The sequence below is a fragment of the Lindgomyces ingoldianus genome (genome assembly GCF_010093535.1).
Source record: "Lindgomyces ingoldianus strain ATCC 200398 unplaced genomic scaffold BDR25scaffold_6, whole genome shotgun sequence".
NCBI lineage: Eukaryota > Fungi > Ascomycota > Dothideomycetes > Pleosporales > Lindgomycetaceae > Lindgomyces > Lindgomyces ingoldianus.
The window spans coordinates 1,253,980-1,271,035 of record NW_022985167.1 but is presented as its reverse complement, the minus strand read 5'-3'; the positions used below and the strand labels follow the sequence as shown (position 1 = coordinate 1,271,035).

Genomic DNA, 17,056 nt, shown 5'->3' with positions numbered 1-17,056 from the left:
GACGGGAAATGGAAGAGTGCGTGGTGCACCGGTTCGTAATTAAGTTGCGGTTTCAACGACATCGTAGATGAGTTGAATAGCGAATCCCGCCTAAACAACGAAATCAGGAAGCAAATCATGAAGTAATATATACGACGGGGTACCATTATTGGAGATTGAACGATACTGGCTACGTGATGCATGGCATCCCAGCCTAGGGTATGGCCAACCGGAAAGGCATGTACGTGACTAGTGAAGAGACCGCGGACAAGCTGTAGGAAGTTATGTCATGGATATCCGAACGAGAATCGAAATTGAATAGAGGGGAGGTATGCACTTTTGGGGGGTCTGGATCGGACCTTCAAGGGCCACACTGGCGGAGAACGAAGGGATCTTATTGGCAACAAGGTCGAGTAAGACATTGGCAGGCTAATTGGCAATGCCACAATTAAGGCTCGTAACTCTACTGTTCCTACTGCTCAATAGAACGTTTGGTGAACCCTTTCGATTGACTACGTACATAGCAACAATCAATTCGTTCGTGGCAAACATGTACTCCATAAGTCGACACCGCTGCCCCATCGCCATCAATTAAGACGACCCACGAGACGGCAGTTTCCTACAGGAGGGCCTTCTTCTGCGGAGCCACGTCACTGTGGAAGTGACTGGCAACCAAGGGCAAAATAGAATGCTGATGGTCGTGGCTGGCTCCGGTGCTTTTTTTGATCTGAAGAAGAGAAGAAGGGAAGTAGGAGGGCAGGAGCGAAGATTTTGTGCTTAGTGCCAAGACCGATTAGTCATATGACGCTAAAGAATCACCGCATCAACTTGGTCTTTGGCATGCTAACAGCGGTTAATAACACAAAAGGCGTAAAGTTACGATTCCTTGTCTTGAGGGAGAATGGAAAGAGTTTCTTAGAACACAAAACGACAATCAAACTTAAGAAGTATAGGAGTTTTGTAGAGCGAAGTAGAGGCAATGAATTTATCATGTCCATTTAAATGCCCTCTGCGAACAGCTCCTCCGAGTCCGCTTCCGCTCGAGTCGGTGACATGTCTATCTGCAGGACGTACTGTACACTTGCCCCAAGCTACCAAAACTCCATTGCGTTCTACCGTCACGCAGCATGATCAGATCATGGAACCACTACTTTCTGGTCATCCTCGTACTCCTGCTCTCGAATGCCATCCTTTGTTATCACCTTGACCGTAACCCCCTTGAAGTCGATGGGAAGGCGTCGTTTCAGTTCCTCTGTACACATGCGCAGAATCTTCATGCCTTGCTGGAAATCGATATCTGGATGATGGTGCTTATCGAGGAGAGAGAGACAGTAGTACCTGTGCATCTACGAGTCAGCCTAGCTCAACTGATCCAGAATGTCGAGCGCATTGAAATGCAAATAAACTATTATTGAACGAGTGCATCGGGTAAACGTACTGAGCGTAGCCATGTGCAGCGTATGGTACGGGAGCTAAGCTCGCCAGATAGTCGATCCAGTATAACGACGGCTTGTCGGCGATCTTGTCATACCCTCCCAGTAACAGATTTACGGTATATGGTCTCCTTGACCGCAGCGCTCTAGCAAGCTCTCCTCGGACAAAGTTTGCGGTGGCAGATGGTGACAGCTCCATGCTGTTGCGCATGGAATACAATTGGATGTTTGCTTGGATGAACTCAGCAAATTGAACTGCAAAGTCCCAGTCAGCCTTCAACAGTCCAGGGCAAGTTCAGCGGCATGCCGTTCACGTCTATAGCGTACCAGTATCACCAGCCTCGCCTGAGAATGCCATCAAGGAATGCGAGTTGAGTTCTCGTGTCTTGTCATCGGAGGCCTTGAGAATGGTGGCGCCTCGCATAGCAGCTTTAGAGGCCGCGATGATCGTGAAGTCTTTACCGGTAATGCCGAGAAGTACCTCCCTGAGGCTAGATCAGCAGAGATTATCAAAAGTAAGGTGGGCGCTTTTACATGATGAAGGAAGCTGGGAGGTGTTTTGTATGTAGCTAGGGGCTCCAGCGACGAGGAAAGGAGTGGAGGGGTAGTCGGAGGGTAGAGAATGGCCGGACAGGGAGGAGGACGGCTCCAAAGGTCTCGTAGGGTGGCGTGAAGCTTGTTGTTGGTGAGACAGAGATGATGGTAAGGTGAACGCGACGCCGGAGCTGCCTTCAATATGCCAAGCTTGATAAGTTGGCCCAAGCTTCAGCTTGTTTGCACCATTTGCACTGCTTCACGTGATCTAGATTAGCTCATTAGCGACCCAATCACAATCTCTCCCTTTCCGGCCAATCAGCAGCATCTGCCCAAGATTTCTAGGGATTAGATTATCGTTAGTCGAGCTGGTGTGCTCCCAGGCGTACTTAAGGGTGCATAGCCTAGCCTCCATGTCCCACTAGAGGTTATGGTTGCAGTCAATTGATTGATCATTCACCGAAACAGAGGCCCCGAGTACCGGATTGGCTAGGAGTTGCGAGGACAAGCCTGAGCAGCTCTGAAGACATCATCCTCTCAGCAGATCTCAGCCCCACCACCAGTACCCCTCAACCATTTTTCGTTTCTCCAACAAAGTCTGCTCTCATCACCACACGCTACTTTTCCTCGCCCAAAGTGACAGTCGAATTCTTCACGTAAGTCAAACAGTCTTCTAATTGCCTCAATCCGCGGCCGGAGCAGTCATCCCACGTCCCGCATCCCCCAAATCTGAGTTCTGCCAACGCAGACGGACGGGTCTGGCTGAGGTGCGGCCTTACCGACGTGTTCGCTGCTTTTTCTTGCCATTGCAACTCTTGCCCTGCTTCTTGACATCACCAAACCTCCACGCACTCTATAAATCCCGTTCATACCCTCCAGAGCAAAGGTTCTTTCCAATTGCCCTATTTACTGCCGCAGTCCTCCGCTAATAATACCCACTGTACAGTCGTCATGGCCATCTCCAAGATCCACGCCCGTTCTGTCTACGACTCTCGTGGCAACCCAACCGTAGAGGTTGACATTGTCACCGAGACTGGCCTTCACCGTGCCATCGTCCCCTCAGGAGCTTCCACTGGTGCGCCCGATAATTCCGTGGTATTTCGGGAGCAACCGGCTGATTTACTCCGCAGGATCTCATGAAGCTTGTGAGCTCCGTGATGGAGACAAGTCGAAGTGGGGCGGCAAAGGTAGGGCCCAGGGCGAGCGGCTCTCGGGCAAATACGGGGCTGACACATGTCTGTGAATCAGGTGTTACCAAGGCCGTAGGCAATGTCAACGATACCATTGCCCCCGCACTCATCAAGGAGGGGCTTGACGTCAAGGACCAGTCCGCAGTCGATGCCTTCTTGAACAAGCTTGATGGCACAACGAACAAGACCAATCTTGGTGCAAATGCTATCCTCGGTGTCAGCATGGCAGTTGCGAAGGCTGCGGCGGCCGAGAAGGTACGGAAGTGGTCAGACTAGAACCGTGGGTATTATACTGACGGGAGATAGGGCGTTCCCCTGTATGCTCACATCTCGGACCTCGCGGGGACCAAGAAGCCTTATGTGCTTCCCGTTCCTTTCATGAATGTCCTCAACGGTGGCTCCCACGCCGGTGGCCGTCTCGCCTTCCAAGAATTCATGATCGTTCCCTCGTACGCAATTCCTCCCCATGCTGAATACTCAGGGACTAAGCTGACCCCGGAATAGAGAAGCTCCCACCTTCTCCGAGGCCATGCGCCAGGGTGCTGAGGTTTACCAGAAGCTGAAGTCCCTTGCTAAGAAGAAGTATGGACAATCTGCAGGGAACGTCGGCGACGAGGGAGGTGTTGCACCAGATATCCAGAGCCCCGAAGAGGCTCTCGATCTCATTGCGACTGCTATCGAAGAGGCTGGGTACACCGGAAAGGTCAAGATCGCCATGGATGTTGCATCAAGCGAGTTCTACAAGACTGATGCGAAAAAATATGATCTCGACTTTAAGAACCCTGACAGCGACCCGACCAAGTGGATCACCTACGAGCAGCTCGCCGACTTGTATAAGTCGTTAGCCGAGAAATACCCTATCGTCAGCATCGAGGACCCCTTCGCTGAGGATGACTGGGAGGCCTGGAGCTACTTCTTCAAGACCTCTGACTTCCAGATCGTCGGGTAAGTTTTTTATGCTGAACTAGTCTAGGGGTCTTAACTCACATTCGCATGTAGTGACGACTTGACGGTCACGAACCCCACCTTCATCAAGAAGGCTATTGAGCTGAAGTCCTGTAATGCCCTCTTGCTTAAGGTCAACCAAATCGGTACCATCACTGAGGCCATCCAGGCAGCCAAGGATGCCTTCGGTGCTGGATGGGGAGTCATGGTCTCTCACAGGTCAGGTGAAACTGAAGATGTCACCATTGCTGATATCGTCGTCGGTCTGCGCGCGGGCCAGATCAAGACAGGTGCTCCAGCACGATCGGAGCGTCTTGCCAAACTCAACCAGATTCTTCGCATTGAGGAGGAGCTTGGTGACTCTGCCATCTACGCTGGTGAGAAATTCAGGACTGCGATCAACATGTAAAGTATACCAAGTAGGCAACGCTTCGGGACGCGGAATTCGGAGGGCTGCAGAGGCAAAGACTGAGCTAGTGCCATCGAATGGGGAATGACAGAATGGCATGAACGAAGAGAAGGCAAGGGGGGCGACGGATTCAAAAAGAACAGTTCCGATACAACTTCAGATAGAGAATCCCAGCGTGCAACAACTTCAACGACGCATTGCAGTTCCAAAACTCGTTGGCAGAGTTTCATAGGGGTTTGAAGCCGTAGTGCTAGCTTGACCTTCAAGGGGACATGTAGTTCTGCTCTTTCTGAACACGGTAAGCTCACGCACGTGACTTCACTTATCCTCGACTTCAAGAGATCCTCAAGGCCACCGCATTCTTCGATATTGCCTTTTTCACTACATGGGATTACCGAGGATGGTGAGGATAATACACTAGGAAGTTTTTCTTTCCATCCTTCGCTGAGGCTCAAGATGAAGCGGACATGTCCCTCCCTGCTACAGCGTTGTTTTAGTCCTTGGGAAATGATTGACTCCTAATATGTCTAGAAATCTGCTGAATCTGGATTTCAATGTTTCCAAACCTCCCTTGGTAGCTTTTCCTCTTATATCGATCTAAAATTATCTATGAGATATTATTTACTTTGCTTGCCGTCTGACGAAACTGACTTTTGGGTATATCTTTCCTCTCGAGTCTTGCAAAGAGTGACGACAGGAAGATCCATCATGTTGCCACCACCGACGTCGGTGATATTCTAGAACAATATGTCAAGATTCCCTCCGATTTCCCCCTTTGACGGAAAGTAGTAGAACACCATGTGTCCACTCATGTGGCTCGCGGTATGAACATGTTCTACCACTACTGCTTACAACAGAACACGGCGAGGATCTAATTTAAACAAAGGGTTGCATCCCTTTTGACGCTTTCTCCAATCCTTGGCTAAGGTTTGGTAATTTGGATACTCCCCATCATTAATGTATGATAGGCACCACCTTTTTTTGAGGTGGTATAGATAAGGTTGTAGCGTCACCCAAAACCAAATCTCCCTCTAGCTTCCTTAAGTTCAGTTCCTTTCTCAGGAATGCCATGTCATCACCTTCTTTTCGTCTGGTATCTTTTATGGCTGGCAGATCCCGAGGAATCTTAGGCCATGTCGAAGGGGCCATTTCAGCTAAGCACAATACATTGTTCATGTAAGTGTGGTAACAAGAAGCAGGGGATGAACGCGATCAAACAAACACGTCTTTGTCCGATTGTTCCATCGTATCCGAAGAAAGGGAAGGTGTTGCTCGAATGGTTCTGTCAACGCAACGCCCTTACTATTTCTTTGTCCCCTTGCCACTGTTAAATACAATAGTTCTATGTCTTAACTCCCCCTTCCCTACATCGACCGCAAGATATTGCGCTTATAAAATTAACCCTTACTTAATCGGTTAGTCACGAGCCACACATTTTGAAGCTATTGACCATTCACGAAAAAGCCATTCTTACATACGGTATCGAAACAATTGATAAACACACTCTAAATCATTTGCTAGCTATGGGAAATACTAGTCCACGGGCGGTTAAGAACCCTTTTTCACAAAACCATATGATTATGGAGCGAAATACTAATAATAGTGGAGGAATGCGAGTGGAAAACATAATCGTAGGCCCTCAACGCCCCGTTCAAGTGGTCAGAGAATCTCAGCATCCAGAAAGCCAAGTAGCCTCAATCTATGGCAAAATCGAGCAAGAACATTCTGGTGCAGAACTATCAAGCTCACCTTCTGGCTACCGATGGCGCCCGACCGTCTGCGATCCTAACAAGCCCATTGTAGGTAGAAAGCCATCCTTAGTACTTACAGGGACTCCAGTTACACCGTTCATCCTTTCCCTACCCTCTAGAACTGCAGAAAAGTCAAAAAATAAGAAATGCAAGAAAGAGGAAACTGAAGGGAAACATACAAATAACCCAACCAGTGATAGTTTTGCTAGTCTTTTTCTTTTTTGTCATAGGACGCGGGAGATTTACCATGCTGGTCCAAAAGGAGAAGGCCAGACATTTTGGGCAGGCATTCAAAAGAGAGGCAAGGTGAAAGAGGCAAAGAAACAGGCACAGGAACAGAAGGATATATTTTACGAGCAACGGCGATCACCAAACCCCAAGGACATTAAGCCGGATCTTAATCGTCAATTGCCAGACACGCCTTGTTCCGGCCAGAAGGATTCAATGTCTGGGCTCCCATACAACCTGGACTCTGACAATGAGGTCTCGCCCAAAACCTTCCCCCAGAGCGATACTCAAAAAGGAAAAGGAAAGCACCGAGTGTTTGAGGATAGCCAGCGGTGTCGGTCGCCTTCGTACATGGAAGCACCGCTAGCAGCGTCTCTTAGCGTTCAGTATGACTCCGGTGCAGGACTCACTCAACGATATGTAGATACCTTAAAGCCTCTCCCGCCTGTCCCACAACTTGACATGACGCCTAGATCACGAAAGGGTAGGTCACAGCAGCATATTCCGCCTCCACCTCCACCAGCACCGATTCCAAAATCTAAGAGCCCTGTGAGTAACTTCCTATCCCTCCCTGAATACAGAGAACGGAAGTTCCTCACCCTCGAAGATATGCAAAGTCCCAAACTGAACCGCAAGGACCCAAAGCAAGAGAAGGGCAATATAGGCACATGCTGGCCAGGATCTCTCCTCAAACATGATGAAACAGATACTAACAGAGGTTTTATTCGTCGACAGCAAAAGCTCAAAGCAAAGATATCTGCACCTCTTCCAATGATGTCGACTGATACCCGCACCGCAAACATTGCCGTCGAGAGTGGAGGTGTCGGGGGACCGGCGGCAGCTATCTCACTCCCCATGAAGAATGGTGTTGCGCTCTTGCATCGGACGGCTGTGAGCGAGATCAAAAGAAAAGAATATCCTCCATTTCGGCCAAAACGTCTGGTGGAGCCTCTGAAGGGCAACGCTAGGTACCACCGCACTGACATATTGAATCTAGGTAAGCTATTTCACAACCGCTCTGCTCAAACTAGAAGGAGAAACAATTCCGAGGATTCTGACGTTAGCTTTGGTTGTCAAGGTGTCGACGAAGACGACTATAAATACCCATCCACAAATCCCCAGCTGCAGCCAGCACCACAACCACAGGACATAGCACGAGGTTGTCGTAACTATTGCGCCGAAACAACATACAAGCCGCGAACCCCACGCGTGACAGCCCAAGAACCAGGGCCATCTACCCAAACCCAAAGGCTGCGGTATGAGTTTGCGGACGACGACGAAGAGTGTCAGGACATGGACGTGGATCGGGAGCTGGCTCCCCTGTTCTCTGGGAGGCTCAACCATGGAAATAGATCTGGTACTACCAGGGGGAAGACGGCAATCAGGGACACGAGGTTCTATCAGCCTTACGATGACGTCTTGCAGGAGTACAAGTAAGGCTAACTTCTGTCGCAGCAGGGAATGGAACCACCCGGAAATAGATCGGCGACGCAAGATGGTGTTTAAAGAACTCAGCGACAAGGGACATTTGGAAAAAAGGATCCTGAGTCTGGGGGATTCGATAGATGCGCTGCGCAACGCACGGTGTTATGTTCGTGCTTCGGGCATATCTGAAAAACCTTGACCTTGGCATGCTTAAAGCTCCTTCGGCCATATTTGTTCTTGCGTTGTGTTGGTGAGTTGGGGGTAAAGGTATGTACCTGCATCTCGATTCCGCAAGCGAGGACTACTTTTGCTGTTATTCATTTGATATTTTGGTATTTCCTGCTAGATTCTAGATCCTTAATATTGATTTTACTATTCTTGTCATGATGAACATGGTACTTCGGAGACTATTCTGTGAGCATGCCACGAGGAAGTGAAGGCCATTACAGAACGGACATACTATCGACTGCTGCAGGGCAATGTAAATTGGACAAGGGAGATAGTGAGAAGTGGGAGGCGAGGTCCGAAAGAGGGTTAAAATGTTTCGAAACTGTGTTCGGAAACATGTGCGTTGCTGCAGATCTGGGCGTGAGCGTGAATGAACACCTGGCCCAGGTGCCCGGCGGACAGACAAGAATAAACATAGCATGTTGTAAGCACGGGGTACAGAGATGAGGATGGTGAGGAGCAGCAGCAGAAGGATTGAGGTGGTGGGAAACGGACCTGCATCTCAGCATCGGCTCCGTGGCTGCGGGAGGGACGGGCCTCTGCCTGCGGCGTTTTCAGTTAGTGTTGGAGGTAGGTTGGGCGAGAAATTTTCTTCGCCGCTTTCGCAGTGGATACATTGAAGGATTCTGGTGTTCACGACATGGTGGCATGAGATATTGCTAACTGGAGGATAGAAGATTTGCGGAAGGATTCGCCAGCACACCCAAGAGAGATCATCGATTGCGATGCTGGCAAGCGGACCCAGATGCAGAGGCAAATCACTGGTCAGATGCAGCATGGACCCAAAAATAGCCGCCAACGAAAAAACGAAACGGGACCAAAACGGAAGTGCGCCGAACAGGTTAGGTCGAGACTGGGGGGGGGGAGGGGATGGGTAGAAAGCGCACAAAATAACCGTCTTTCAAGAAGTATTGCCACGACTAGGCTAGGATTGGGTCATTTTAGTGGAGGCCGGACAGCCTTGGAAAATAGCAGCGGTTGACGCACACAAATTTGATGGCGGTTATGCCTTAGACGCATCTGCCATCCTTCGGGGATGTGCCGACGACGGCTGCCCGCTCGCTGAGTGATAAGGGCTGACAGGCAAACTCTTGGTAGAGAGGCAATTAATCTACGCTGATGATGGGGGCAATGAGCAATTGCAGGCGGACAGAGGGATGCCCTTACCTTTATGCACTGTGAGGAGCAGGAGTCTACGAGCGAGAGCGCGAGGGTCATCGTCGCGTTGTCACATTGTTGCATGAAGCAAGACTGCAGTCCCGCGGCGAGTCGTCGCTGGCGGGGGAGACTGGAGGGCGGGGTGGCGGCGGCCATTCACTCGCGCTCGCAGATCTGGGCAGCGATTGGCGGGGTGCCTTATGCAAGCGCTGCCGCCGAGCCTTTGTTCTGTTTATGCTGCAGGGTCTTGTGGCCCGCCGATTGGCCCGCCTACTGCTGTGTCGAAACACCTGTCGCTAGCCCCCCTCCACTCTGTGCGACTCCCGCGCCCTCCCAGCGCGAAGACTGCAGGCTTCATTGGGCCTCACCATCCCCAGACTCCTGGCTCACAACGCCAGAAGAGTCCTCGAGCCTGGGCACGTCCTTCTTGTCCGAGTGCACGAGGTGGCAGCGAGCGCAATTCCCTTCCACCTCAATCCCCGTCCCTCGCGGAAGCCCCCCAAGCCGTGAGGCTGTTCAAACAAGACAGAGGTAACTTATACGACGGCGACGGCAACGCCAGCACCAGCACCAGCTTCACTACCTATCCCACTTCATTCATCTAGACACCTACGTAACCCTGCTTACGCCTGCCAGACGGCTCATCAGCAGTCCGTCAGCACCCTCTGCTCGTCGCGCTGCAGTGTCGCCGGTCTGGAAGCGCAACCTTTTCTAATCGTTTATTGCTTTCAACCGGGCGTCTATTTCTGGGCCACCACTCCTCCTCCCACTTTTGCGCCATTGCTACATGCTCGTCTCCCCCTCCAGCCTATCAGCGCCTGTGACGGCCTCGTGCAGCACGCTTCATTGGCGCCATACATTTAGACGTTGGTGAGTACCCGCCAGCCTTTATTCCGACTCTCTCCACCTCAATCCGTGCTCTTCATTCCCAAATCTGCCAGTCGCTTCTCGAAGCGCCCACCCAGACAAAAGGCCAGCGCTTCGCCCTCAAGTCCCACCTCTCCTCTCTTCTCTCGACAGCAGGCCTCTCTTATTGTAATACTTGTGTGCGTCTTCGCTTTTGTCTCTTTCCAACACCTTTGCTGTGTGTGCGTGCTGCGACTTGTCAAAGCTGGGCTTGATCCAAGTTGCTGTCTTCCGTAGACATTTCTATCTTTCCCATCCATTCTTTTCTTCCCACCGTCCCTCCCCCCCCCCACTTGATGAGACTCTCGCGTCATCATCTGCTCTTGTGAACGGATTAGTCTTAGAATGGCCGCCAACGATAAGAAGACCACCACAGTTACCGTCGCCTCCAAACGAAACTCGCAAGACTCGCTCGCCCCGTCACTAAAGACACCACGCACAGCCCGCTTTGCTGAAGCTACTTCCGTCTACTCGCCCATCGACGCGAGATCCCCGTTCGCGGATCTGCCCACTAACCACTACAAACCGCAACCCCAGGTTTCCGACGTAGGCTTCGGCTACGTCCAAAGTGTCGAGATGGAGGAGACAGACAAGAAGTATCTGCCTCCGCCAACCCCCATGACTCCTCTAAAGAGTGCCATGAAATCGCCTGGTGCTCCACCGCGGACTACCGAGACCATGATCCTCAGCCCCACCTTCCGAGAAGAGCAGATTTTGGAGAAGAGGGAAGCCTTGACAGAGAAGGAGCAAGCAAAGGATTTGGTATGTACTACCCTTCTTCCCCTGTAGAATAAGCTAACAACAAACAGAAAGTGAAGTTGAGGGTACGAGTGGCAAAGATATTCCTGCGAGGGATCAACTTTGCCTGCAGTCTGATCGTCCTTTCCATGCTTGCAACCGCTTTCTCAATCTTCAACGCCACAAAACACCTTCCGCCGAGAAATAACCTCCCACCATGGGCCGCCAAAACGGCAATATGGCCGCAAGTCACGCTCCTCGTTATCGCCTGTATCTCGCTATTCATGTCCATTGTCGTTCTAATCGCCTACTCGAGGGGAGGCCACAGGAAAGCAGAGAAGGTGGCAGCGTACTACACCATCTTTGCTATTGGCTTCTTCATTTTCAGTATCATCATGTGGGCAGTTGGCGCCGGCATCTTAAACCAGAGCAAATCTCAAGGCAAGGGCAAGGATATGTGGGGCTGGTCATGTGTGGAGAACAAGCGGAAACATCTTTTCGAGGACGATGTTTCTTACGCTCTCGTCTGCCGTCTCCAGGTAAGCAATGCAAAATGCAATAGCCCAAAATCCTGATAGTCAATACTAACGAAATATGCAGAACTGGGCCCTCGTTTGCTGCATCATCGAAGTGGTGATCGAAACCCTATGCATCATTATCTACGCCATCGTCTTCTTCCGCTTCTGGTCGAAGCGCAAGCTCAGGAAGTCCATGGCCGTCCGTGACAAGGCTCGTTCTGATCTCTACCTCGCTCAACTGCGCTCGCAATCCGCTCCCAACACCCCAGGATTTGGTCCTATGTCCCCTCGCTCTGGCGGCTGGCGTCCACCACCTGGTCACCCAAATTACGTAGACCCTCATTCCGCTGCCGAGAACGGCGAGAGCGAATCAGTGCAGGCGCAATATGCACGCACAATCGTCCAACCACAGCCCTTCGCTCTCCAAGCACCGCCAATCCGCATCCAAGGCGCAACTCCTAAGGTGGAACAAGACGGATTTGATGCTCCTCCAAGGACAGGCACCGCATCGCCCCCACTCTCCCCAGGCTTCGTCGAGAGGCAAAACGATCACGTACCCGCAGCACCGGGCGAACAGCAATACGCAGCCGTGCCCATTCCTGGCTCATATGCTACACCGTTGGCTTCACCGTCACATCAACCACAGCCAACACCTACCGCACAAGGTTTTGACTTCGGTCCTAGCGTGACAAGAAATCACCAGTAAAACAAAAATCCAATTTCGATGTCATTGCTGCATAGCCACGGGTTAGCGTTTTCGTTTCTCACTATTCTCATCTAGGCCCTAGTGCATGGCTGGGTGGAATAACATGTACATGATTCACACTACTGGCCTCGGCCCCTTTTTCTTTTCACATTTTTCTTTGAGTTTGAGTCCTCATCTACTCTCTCGTTGATAATTCCTTTTCCTTTCCGGTGTTGTTGGTGGGCGAAACGCTGGGTTTTGCTTGATACCTTGGGAAGTCTATTCTTGTCTCTCGAATACATATGTAGCGAAACGAAAAGGGGAGTATGAAAGAGATGAGATGAAGGCGATATCCTGTCAGCACGCACGTTGTACAAAGTGTCTAATCGAAGCGTATGAGAATCGATTTTTGGGAAGATGGCAGAACTGAAATCTACCTATCAGATCAGACAATGATTACAAAAAAACTTGACACAACATCATCCTTCCTGCTGCATTGACACGAAGATTTGCTCTACTCAGTTCTGAAAGGTCTCCCTTCCCGTATCCATTTTCTGCCTGCGCATTACATACGCCTCCTATCCATTTCCCCCACACTCCCTCACTCTAATTTCCGTGATCTACGCTTCAATACACCCTCAGTCTGATCTGAAAATAATCAAACTATCACACTCTCCATCCAGCACCCAGCGTCTCGCCAAACCACAATCTCATCACACTTCTCTTGAGACGAGGCGCTATTGCCTCCCAAACCATCCCCCCACTCCCAATTTCCTAGCCCTAAACAACCGCCTCTCTCCCCACATCCAAGCCGAACTAGAGACGCAACCGCACCGGCTCGAACCGCCCATTATGCGACCGGCCCAGAGATATGTCAACTGTGCAGCCGCCCGGTACATGTATCAAGTGCGTTCCCGTTGCATTCCCGGGCGGCTAGCCGCACACTCGTGTTGCGAGCCTGGAACGAGGAGCTGGGTTGTTGGGTTGGGTTCGCAGCGGCAGCAGGGGAGGGAGGGAAGAAGTGGACAGTGGTTCGGGCAAGGGCATTGTACGCCGTTGGATATGCGGCTTTTGGTGGTCTCGGTCCAGTTACAAGGTCGTTGGCGATTGGCTCTCGGTGGGAAATCAGATGTTACACGCGATGAGCAAAGAGAGAAAGACCGACAGAGAATAAGTCTAGTTTCCTTTCACTTGACTTGATTGATTTGCTAGATGCTAGAAATTAATAATTGCTGCTCCCAAAACTACGCCTAATGCCTAATGTGATTTTCGCCGAATTGTTAGAAAGAAGACAGAAATGAAGGTGAAGATGGACCAATCGCCTGCGATATGCACCCCCATTGAACTTCTTCGAGTCCTGTATTTTTGGTTCTCCCTAAAATCGATCCATCAACTCACCCAGTTTTCCTACCAAGAATCCCTCATGCCCCCTCAAAAAGGACCTTCAACATACGTATTCTCATCCAATTATTTAGTGAAAAGGATAGGCTGTTATCGAACAAGTGGTCATTATAACCCTGAGACACTGCACCACCACCAACATCTGTACCTGTGTGGCAAAGCAAAGCAAAGCAAAGTTAGGAAGCGGTCTCGAGGATCATCAAACATTGGTCACCTGCATAAAACCTTTCGTCGTAAGGAACCACGTACCATAATAAGGCCTCCAGGCCCCCAATAAATATCTACCAAAGCCGTCATAGGTTTTGTACATACGTATCAGATTATAACAGAAGCGGGGAATAAGCACTTGTTTTGAACATCAAAAAGCATCCATTGAAGGTACGCTGTATATGTCAGCACCAGTCCACGGCGCGCCGCGTGTCAACATATCCAAGACTTGGATCCGTAGTGGCGAGCGGTTTTGAGTCAATTCGCACGCAGGCTAGATATACGTAGATGCGAAATCCGACATGTCACATCCACGGGATAGGGAAGCACGGGTGAGTAGGTAGAAGAACCACGGAAATGCAAGGCGCTAGTGCCTTTCAGACCATATGGCTGGCGTGATCAAATAAGATCAGAGACAAGTGATGTACACAGTAGGTATGTAGTCTAGTGTATGTAGGTCTACTTTTGGGTCTCGGTTGCAGCAATAGGGTCGCTATTGATAGATATCAGAGATTTGGAATATCGAGGCTGATTGACAAAGCTAGTCTTTATGGCGTAGTCGTTCGCCGATGCAGTGAGGCTGTTTTATAATGCAGATAAAGGGAATGCGTTTGGAAATTGTTTGATGGAGTGCGTTCTTGGGAATTGTTTTGATGTTTATGGAAACAAAGGATTGCTGACATCATGCGGCACGGGAAAGTTCCGACGGCGCAGCACTGTCGGGGTTTTGGGATACGGGTGAATGGTGAGATCTGTGAGACGACGAGAAGGGGAGATACATCGGATGGTTGACTTACCTTGACACTGCGCGAGAGTGTCTCATGCAAAGGAGCGGTGGTTGAAGGACAAGATCACGCGACGGCAAGTAGAGAAGATCACCAATGGTTAAGCGGAACATTCACCCAAGTGAAGCCTCCATTGTAATGTGATCGAAGACGCTCGCTCCAGAAGAGAGAGGTCAGCTCCATTGATAGGCCGCAAGTTTGCTTCCCGTTTTTGTAGTTACAGACCGGGACTCCGTGGTCACCCTCCGAGACCGGATATGCTGGTTTGTTGTGCTGAAACTTCCATACCATTCTCCATCACTAGTCGACACACTTATCGGACGATACCCTCGAATCGGTTCTTGTACCACTTAATAGTCTCGACCTGGTTGATGCGGTGGGAGGCACCGATCTTGCTCTTGCATCGCCTTCGCTTAGCAACGCGCTCGCCAGGCCGGGTCATGCAGCAGTAGAAGTCCATGCCGTAGATACTTGCCACAGTCAGTTAGGGACGAGAGAGGGGTGTGTCATGTTGTAGACGTACCCAATACTTGGGTCGTACTTGATACCCAAGTCGATGTGCTCGCTGATACCGAAGCCGAAGTTACCAGACTCGCTGAAGTTGCGCTTGCGCAATTCGTATTCCTTGACCTTCAGGCCGCGCTCAAGAATTTCCTCAGCCTTGGGGCCTCGAATGGTGACATGGACGGCAATCCTAGCGATACGACATTAGCCCAGATGTCCTTTCCTTTCATCCACAGTGTGGTGTACTTTTCGTTCCTCCTGATACCGAAGGTTCGGACGGTGTATCTGGCCTTGCTATAGACAGGAGTCTGACCGCTCAGCTGTTCGAGCACCTTGGCTGCTCGGGTCAAACGATCACCACTCTCGCCGACTGAGATGTTGAGAACCAATTTCTGGATGCGGAGCTCCCGCATGGGGTTGGAAGCTTTGCCTTCGGCCTGGACTCCTTTAGCACACGCTTCAGAAGAGATAGGATGTGATTGCACATACCATTGCAATTGCTGTGGAAAGGTTAGTGGGAAGAGTCGATGGTCGAGATGGTCGCTGAGGTTGGAGTTCACGATAATTCTTCAATGATTGTGGTGGGAATTGCCAAGATCTAGCCGAGACGCTTGGGCCAACCGCCATAACATTTCGCCGCAAAGCTTCATGCTCGCCCCGACTACAACAAGCTCTCCCCCAGCACCCCACCAAAAGCCAGCGCAGGGGCTTGTTCTCACACACTCTTTCATACCCACCATCTACCACAGAAGTCGTCTTCGGACGCAAACGCACACAGCATGGCGGGGGCAAACAGACAGGGTAAAATGGTAAGTAAATCTGCCTAGCAACTCCAACCTTCGACCTGAGAGAGGACTTGTGGATAGAGCCAACTGACTTCTTGACATTCAGCAAAACCTCGTAAGCGCCCTCAATTTCCTCACTCACAATTTTCCTTGACTCACTTTCTGCAGCTCAATTATCGGATGAAGGTCACTCTACTAGATGGACGACAAATGGCGGGACAAATGCTTGCCTTTGATAAGGTATGCGCGTCTCTACAACTTCTAGCACGCCTAGACCTAATGTTTGTATCATAGCACATGAATCTGGTCCTTGCCGACACCGAAGAATTCCGTCGTACTCGAAGGAGGCAAAAGGCGGCTCCTGGAAGTAGTGCTCCCACCGTTGAAACCGAAGAACGGCGTTCGATCGGCTTGACAATCATCCGCGGTGCCCATGTCGTGTCTCTTGCCGTCGATGGACCTCCCCCAGCAGATCCCGCTTCTCGATTGGGCGCAAGCACATCGGGTGGAGCTACAGCTGCTACCTTGGTGGCAGGATCAGGTGTTGCTCGACCTGCAGGTCGCGGCTTGCCTGTCGGACTAACAGGACCACCTACAGGTGTTGGTGGACCCGGACCAAGCTTTCCAGGAGCCTTTCCACCTGGCCCGGCTGGCTTTGGCCCTCCAGGAGGATTGGGTGGACCGCCGGGTTTTGCACCAGGACGCGGAGGACCACCAGGAGGACCACGTTAGTCTAGCTCTTCTCTTCTTCTGACTCATGCTAATGTAGTTGTAGCTGGTTTCCCTCCAGGAGGCCCCCCAGCGGGCTTTGGTGGACCAGGTGGACCACCACCTTTCGGAGGACCTCCTGGACAAGGGCGCGGTAACTTTCCGCCTGGATTTGGTCGGTAGATGGGGCACTTGTACGTGCAGATTGCATCTCATTATGTCATCACATCCAGTTACATGAACTGGGCGAGCTTGGGTATTGGAAGTTGAATGGTCAAATAAAAGGTGGCTCAGAAGGCCGAGAGCAGAAGACACTAGGTCGAAATTCAAGAGAGGTCTGAAGGAATTTGGTAGGGTTATGGAGGCTTGCAAATGCTTGGACGAATCAATGATACCAGTACAACCCTGCTGCAGTTCCACTCTTACTTTCGTTTGTTGCCCGAACATTGCACTCTAGTGACTTGTTCCCTTCAGCTTTTCTGGCCTGTCTGTGCTTTCAGTTACGCATACGTAGCTTAAAGTGCCCTTGGGTTAACTCT

General features: G+C 50.8%; 6 protein-coding genes across 6 annotated transcripts; 3 read left to right on the top strand and 3 right to left on the bottom strand.

Moving 5' to 3' along the window:
• Positions 1–879: 879 nt before the first annotated feature.
• BDR25DRAFT_301424 (N-terminal nucleophile aminohydrolase) lies at positions 880–2,289 on the bottom strand. Its single transcript, XM_033689572.1, has 4 exons — positions 1,947–2,289; positions 1,740–1,897; positions 1,418–1,667; positions 880–1,317 (listed from the first exon to the last, which is right to left on the bottom strand). Coding segments are annotated over exons 1-4 (612 nt in total). The 5' UTR covers positions 1,949–2,289; the 3' UTR covers positions 880–1,115.
• Positions 2,290–2,897: 608 nt separating this feature from the next.
• BDR25DRAFT_322936 (enolase) lies at positions 2,898–4,490 on the top strand (the record flags this gene model as incomplete). Its single annotated transcript, XM_033692070.1, has 6 exons — positions 2,898–3,021; positions 3,077–3,133; positions 3,195–3,391; positions 3,443–3,585; positions 3,641–4,081; positions 4,136–4,490. The coding sequence occupies 6 exons, from the start codon at positions 2,898–2,900 to the stop codon at positions 4,488–4,490; spliced, it is 1,317 nt and encodes a 438-aa protein (XP_033551622.1).
• Positions 4,491–7,487: 2,997 nt separating this feature from the next.
• BDR25DRAFT_301422 (uncharacterized protein) lies at positions 7,488–7,807 on the bottom strand. The gene has a single exon (XM_033689571.1). It carries the CDS (start codon positions 7,701–7,703, stop codon positions 7,530–7,532), a length of 174 nt encoding a protein of 57 aa, XP_033551621.1. The 5' UTR covers positions 7,704–7,807; the 3' UTR covers positions 7,488–7,529.
• Positions 7,808–10,354: 2,547 nt separating this feature from the next.
• On the top strand, positions 10,355–12,600 carry BDR25DRAFT_301420 (uncharacterized protein). The gene is made up of 3 exons (XM_033689570.1): positions 10,355–10,948; positions 10,996–11,463; positions 11,525–12,600. The coding sequence occupies exons 1-3, from the start codon at positions 10,532–10,534 to the stop codon at positions 12,146–12,148; spliced, it is 1,509 nt and encodes a 502-aa protein (XP_033551620.1). The 5' UTR covers positions 10,355–10,531; the 3' UTR covers positions 12,149–12,600.
• Positions 12,601–14,629: 2,029 nt separating this feature from the next.
• On the bottom strand, positions 14,630–15,584 carry BDR25DRAFT_111951 (ribosomal protein L5). The gene is made up of 4 exons (XM_033683586.1): positions 15,514–15,584; positions 15,271–15,461; positions 15,044–15,214; positions 14,630–14,990 (listed from the first exon to the last, which is right to left on the bottom strand). Exons 1-4 carry the CDS (start codon positions 15,514–15,516, stop codon positions 14,834–14,836), a joined length of 522 nt encoding a protein of 173 aa, XP_033551619.1. The 5' UTR covers positions 15,517–15,584; the 3' UTR covers positions 14,630–14,833.
• A 106-nt stretch (positions 15,585–15,690) lies between these two features.
• Positions 15,691–16,970, top strand: BDR25DRAFT_340501 (Sm-like ribonucleoprotein). Its single transcript, XM_033693508.1, has 5 exons — positions 15,691–15,833; positions 15,916–15,924; positions 15,978–16,049; positions 16,104–16,536; positions 16,585–16,970. Exons 1-5 carry the CDS (start codon positions 15,804–15,806, stop codon positions 16,698–16,700), a joined length of 660 nt encoding a protein of 219 aa, XP_033551618.1. The 5' UTR covers positions 15,691–15,803; the 3' UTR covers positions 16,701–16,970.
• Positions 16,971–17,056: the final 86 nt, after the last annotated feature.

Coding starts and splice junctions, on each gene's coding strand:
- BDR25DRAFT_340501 (XM_033693508.1), top strand. CDS start 15,804: ATGGCGGGGGCAAACAGACAGGGTAAAATG. Junction 16,050..16,103: donor AAATGCTTGCCTTTGATAAG/GTATGCGCGTCT, acceptor TTTGTATCATAG/CACATGAATCTGGTCCTTGC. Junction 16,537..16,584: donor AGGACCACCAGGAGGACCAC/GTTAGTCTAGCT, acceptor ATGTAGTTGTAG/CTGGTTTCCCTCCAGGAGGC.
- BDR25DRAFT_301424 (XM_033689572.1), bottom strand. Junction 1,668..1,739: donor AGGCGAGGCTGGTGATACTG/GTACGCTATAGA, acceptor GGGACTTTGCAG/TTCAATTTGCTGAGTTCATC. Junction 1,318..1,417: donor GCTGCACATGGCTACGCTCA/GTACGTTTACCC, acceptor GTAGATGCACAG/GTACTACTGTCTCTCTCTCC.
- BDR25DRAFT_301420 (XM_033689570.1), top strand. CDS start 10,532: ATGGCCGCCAACGATAAGAAGACCACCACAGTTACCGTCGCCTCCAAA. Junction 10,949..10,995: donor AGGAGCAAGCAAAGGATTTG/GTATGTACTACC, acceptor AACAACAAACAG/AAAGTGAAGTTGAGGGTACG. Junction 11,464..11,524: donor CTCTCGTCTGCCGTCTCCAG/GTAAGCAATGCA, acceptor CGAAATATGCAG/AACTGGGCCCTCGTTTGCTG.
- BDR25DRAFT_111951 (XM_033683586.1), bottom strand. Junction 15,215..15,270: donor GGTATCAGGAGGAACGAAAA/GTACACCACACT, acceptor TCGTATCGCTAG/GATTGCCGTCCATGTCACCA. Junction 14,991..15,043: donor AAGTACGACCCAAGTATTGG/GTACGTCTACAA, acceptor GACTGTGGCAAG/TATCTACGGCATGGACTTCT.
- BDR25DRAFT_301422 (XM_033689571.1), bottom strand. CDS start 7,703: ATGGCCCTGGTTCTTGGGCTGTCACGCGTGGGGTTCGCGGCTTGTATG.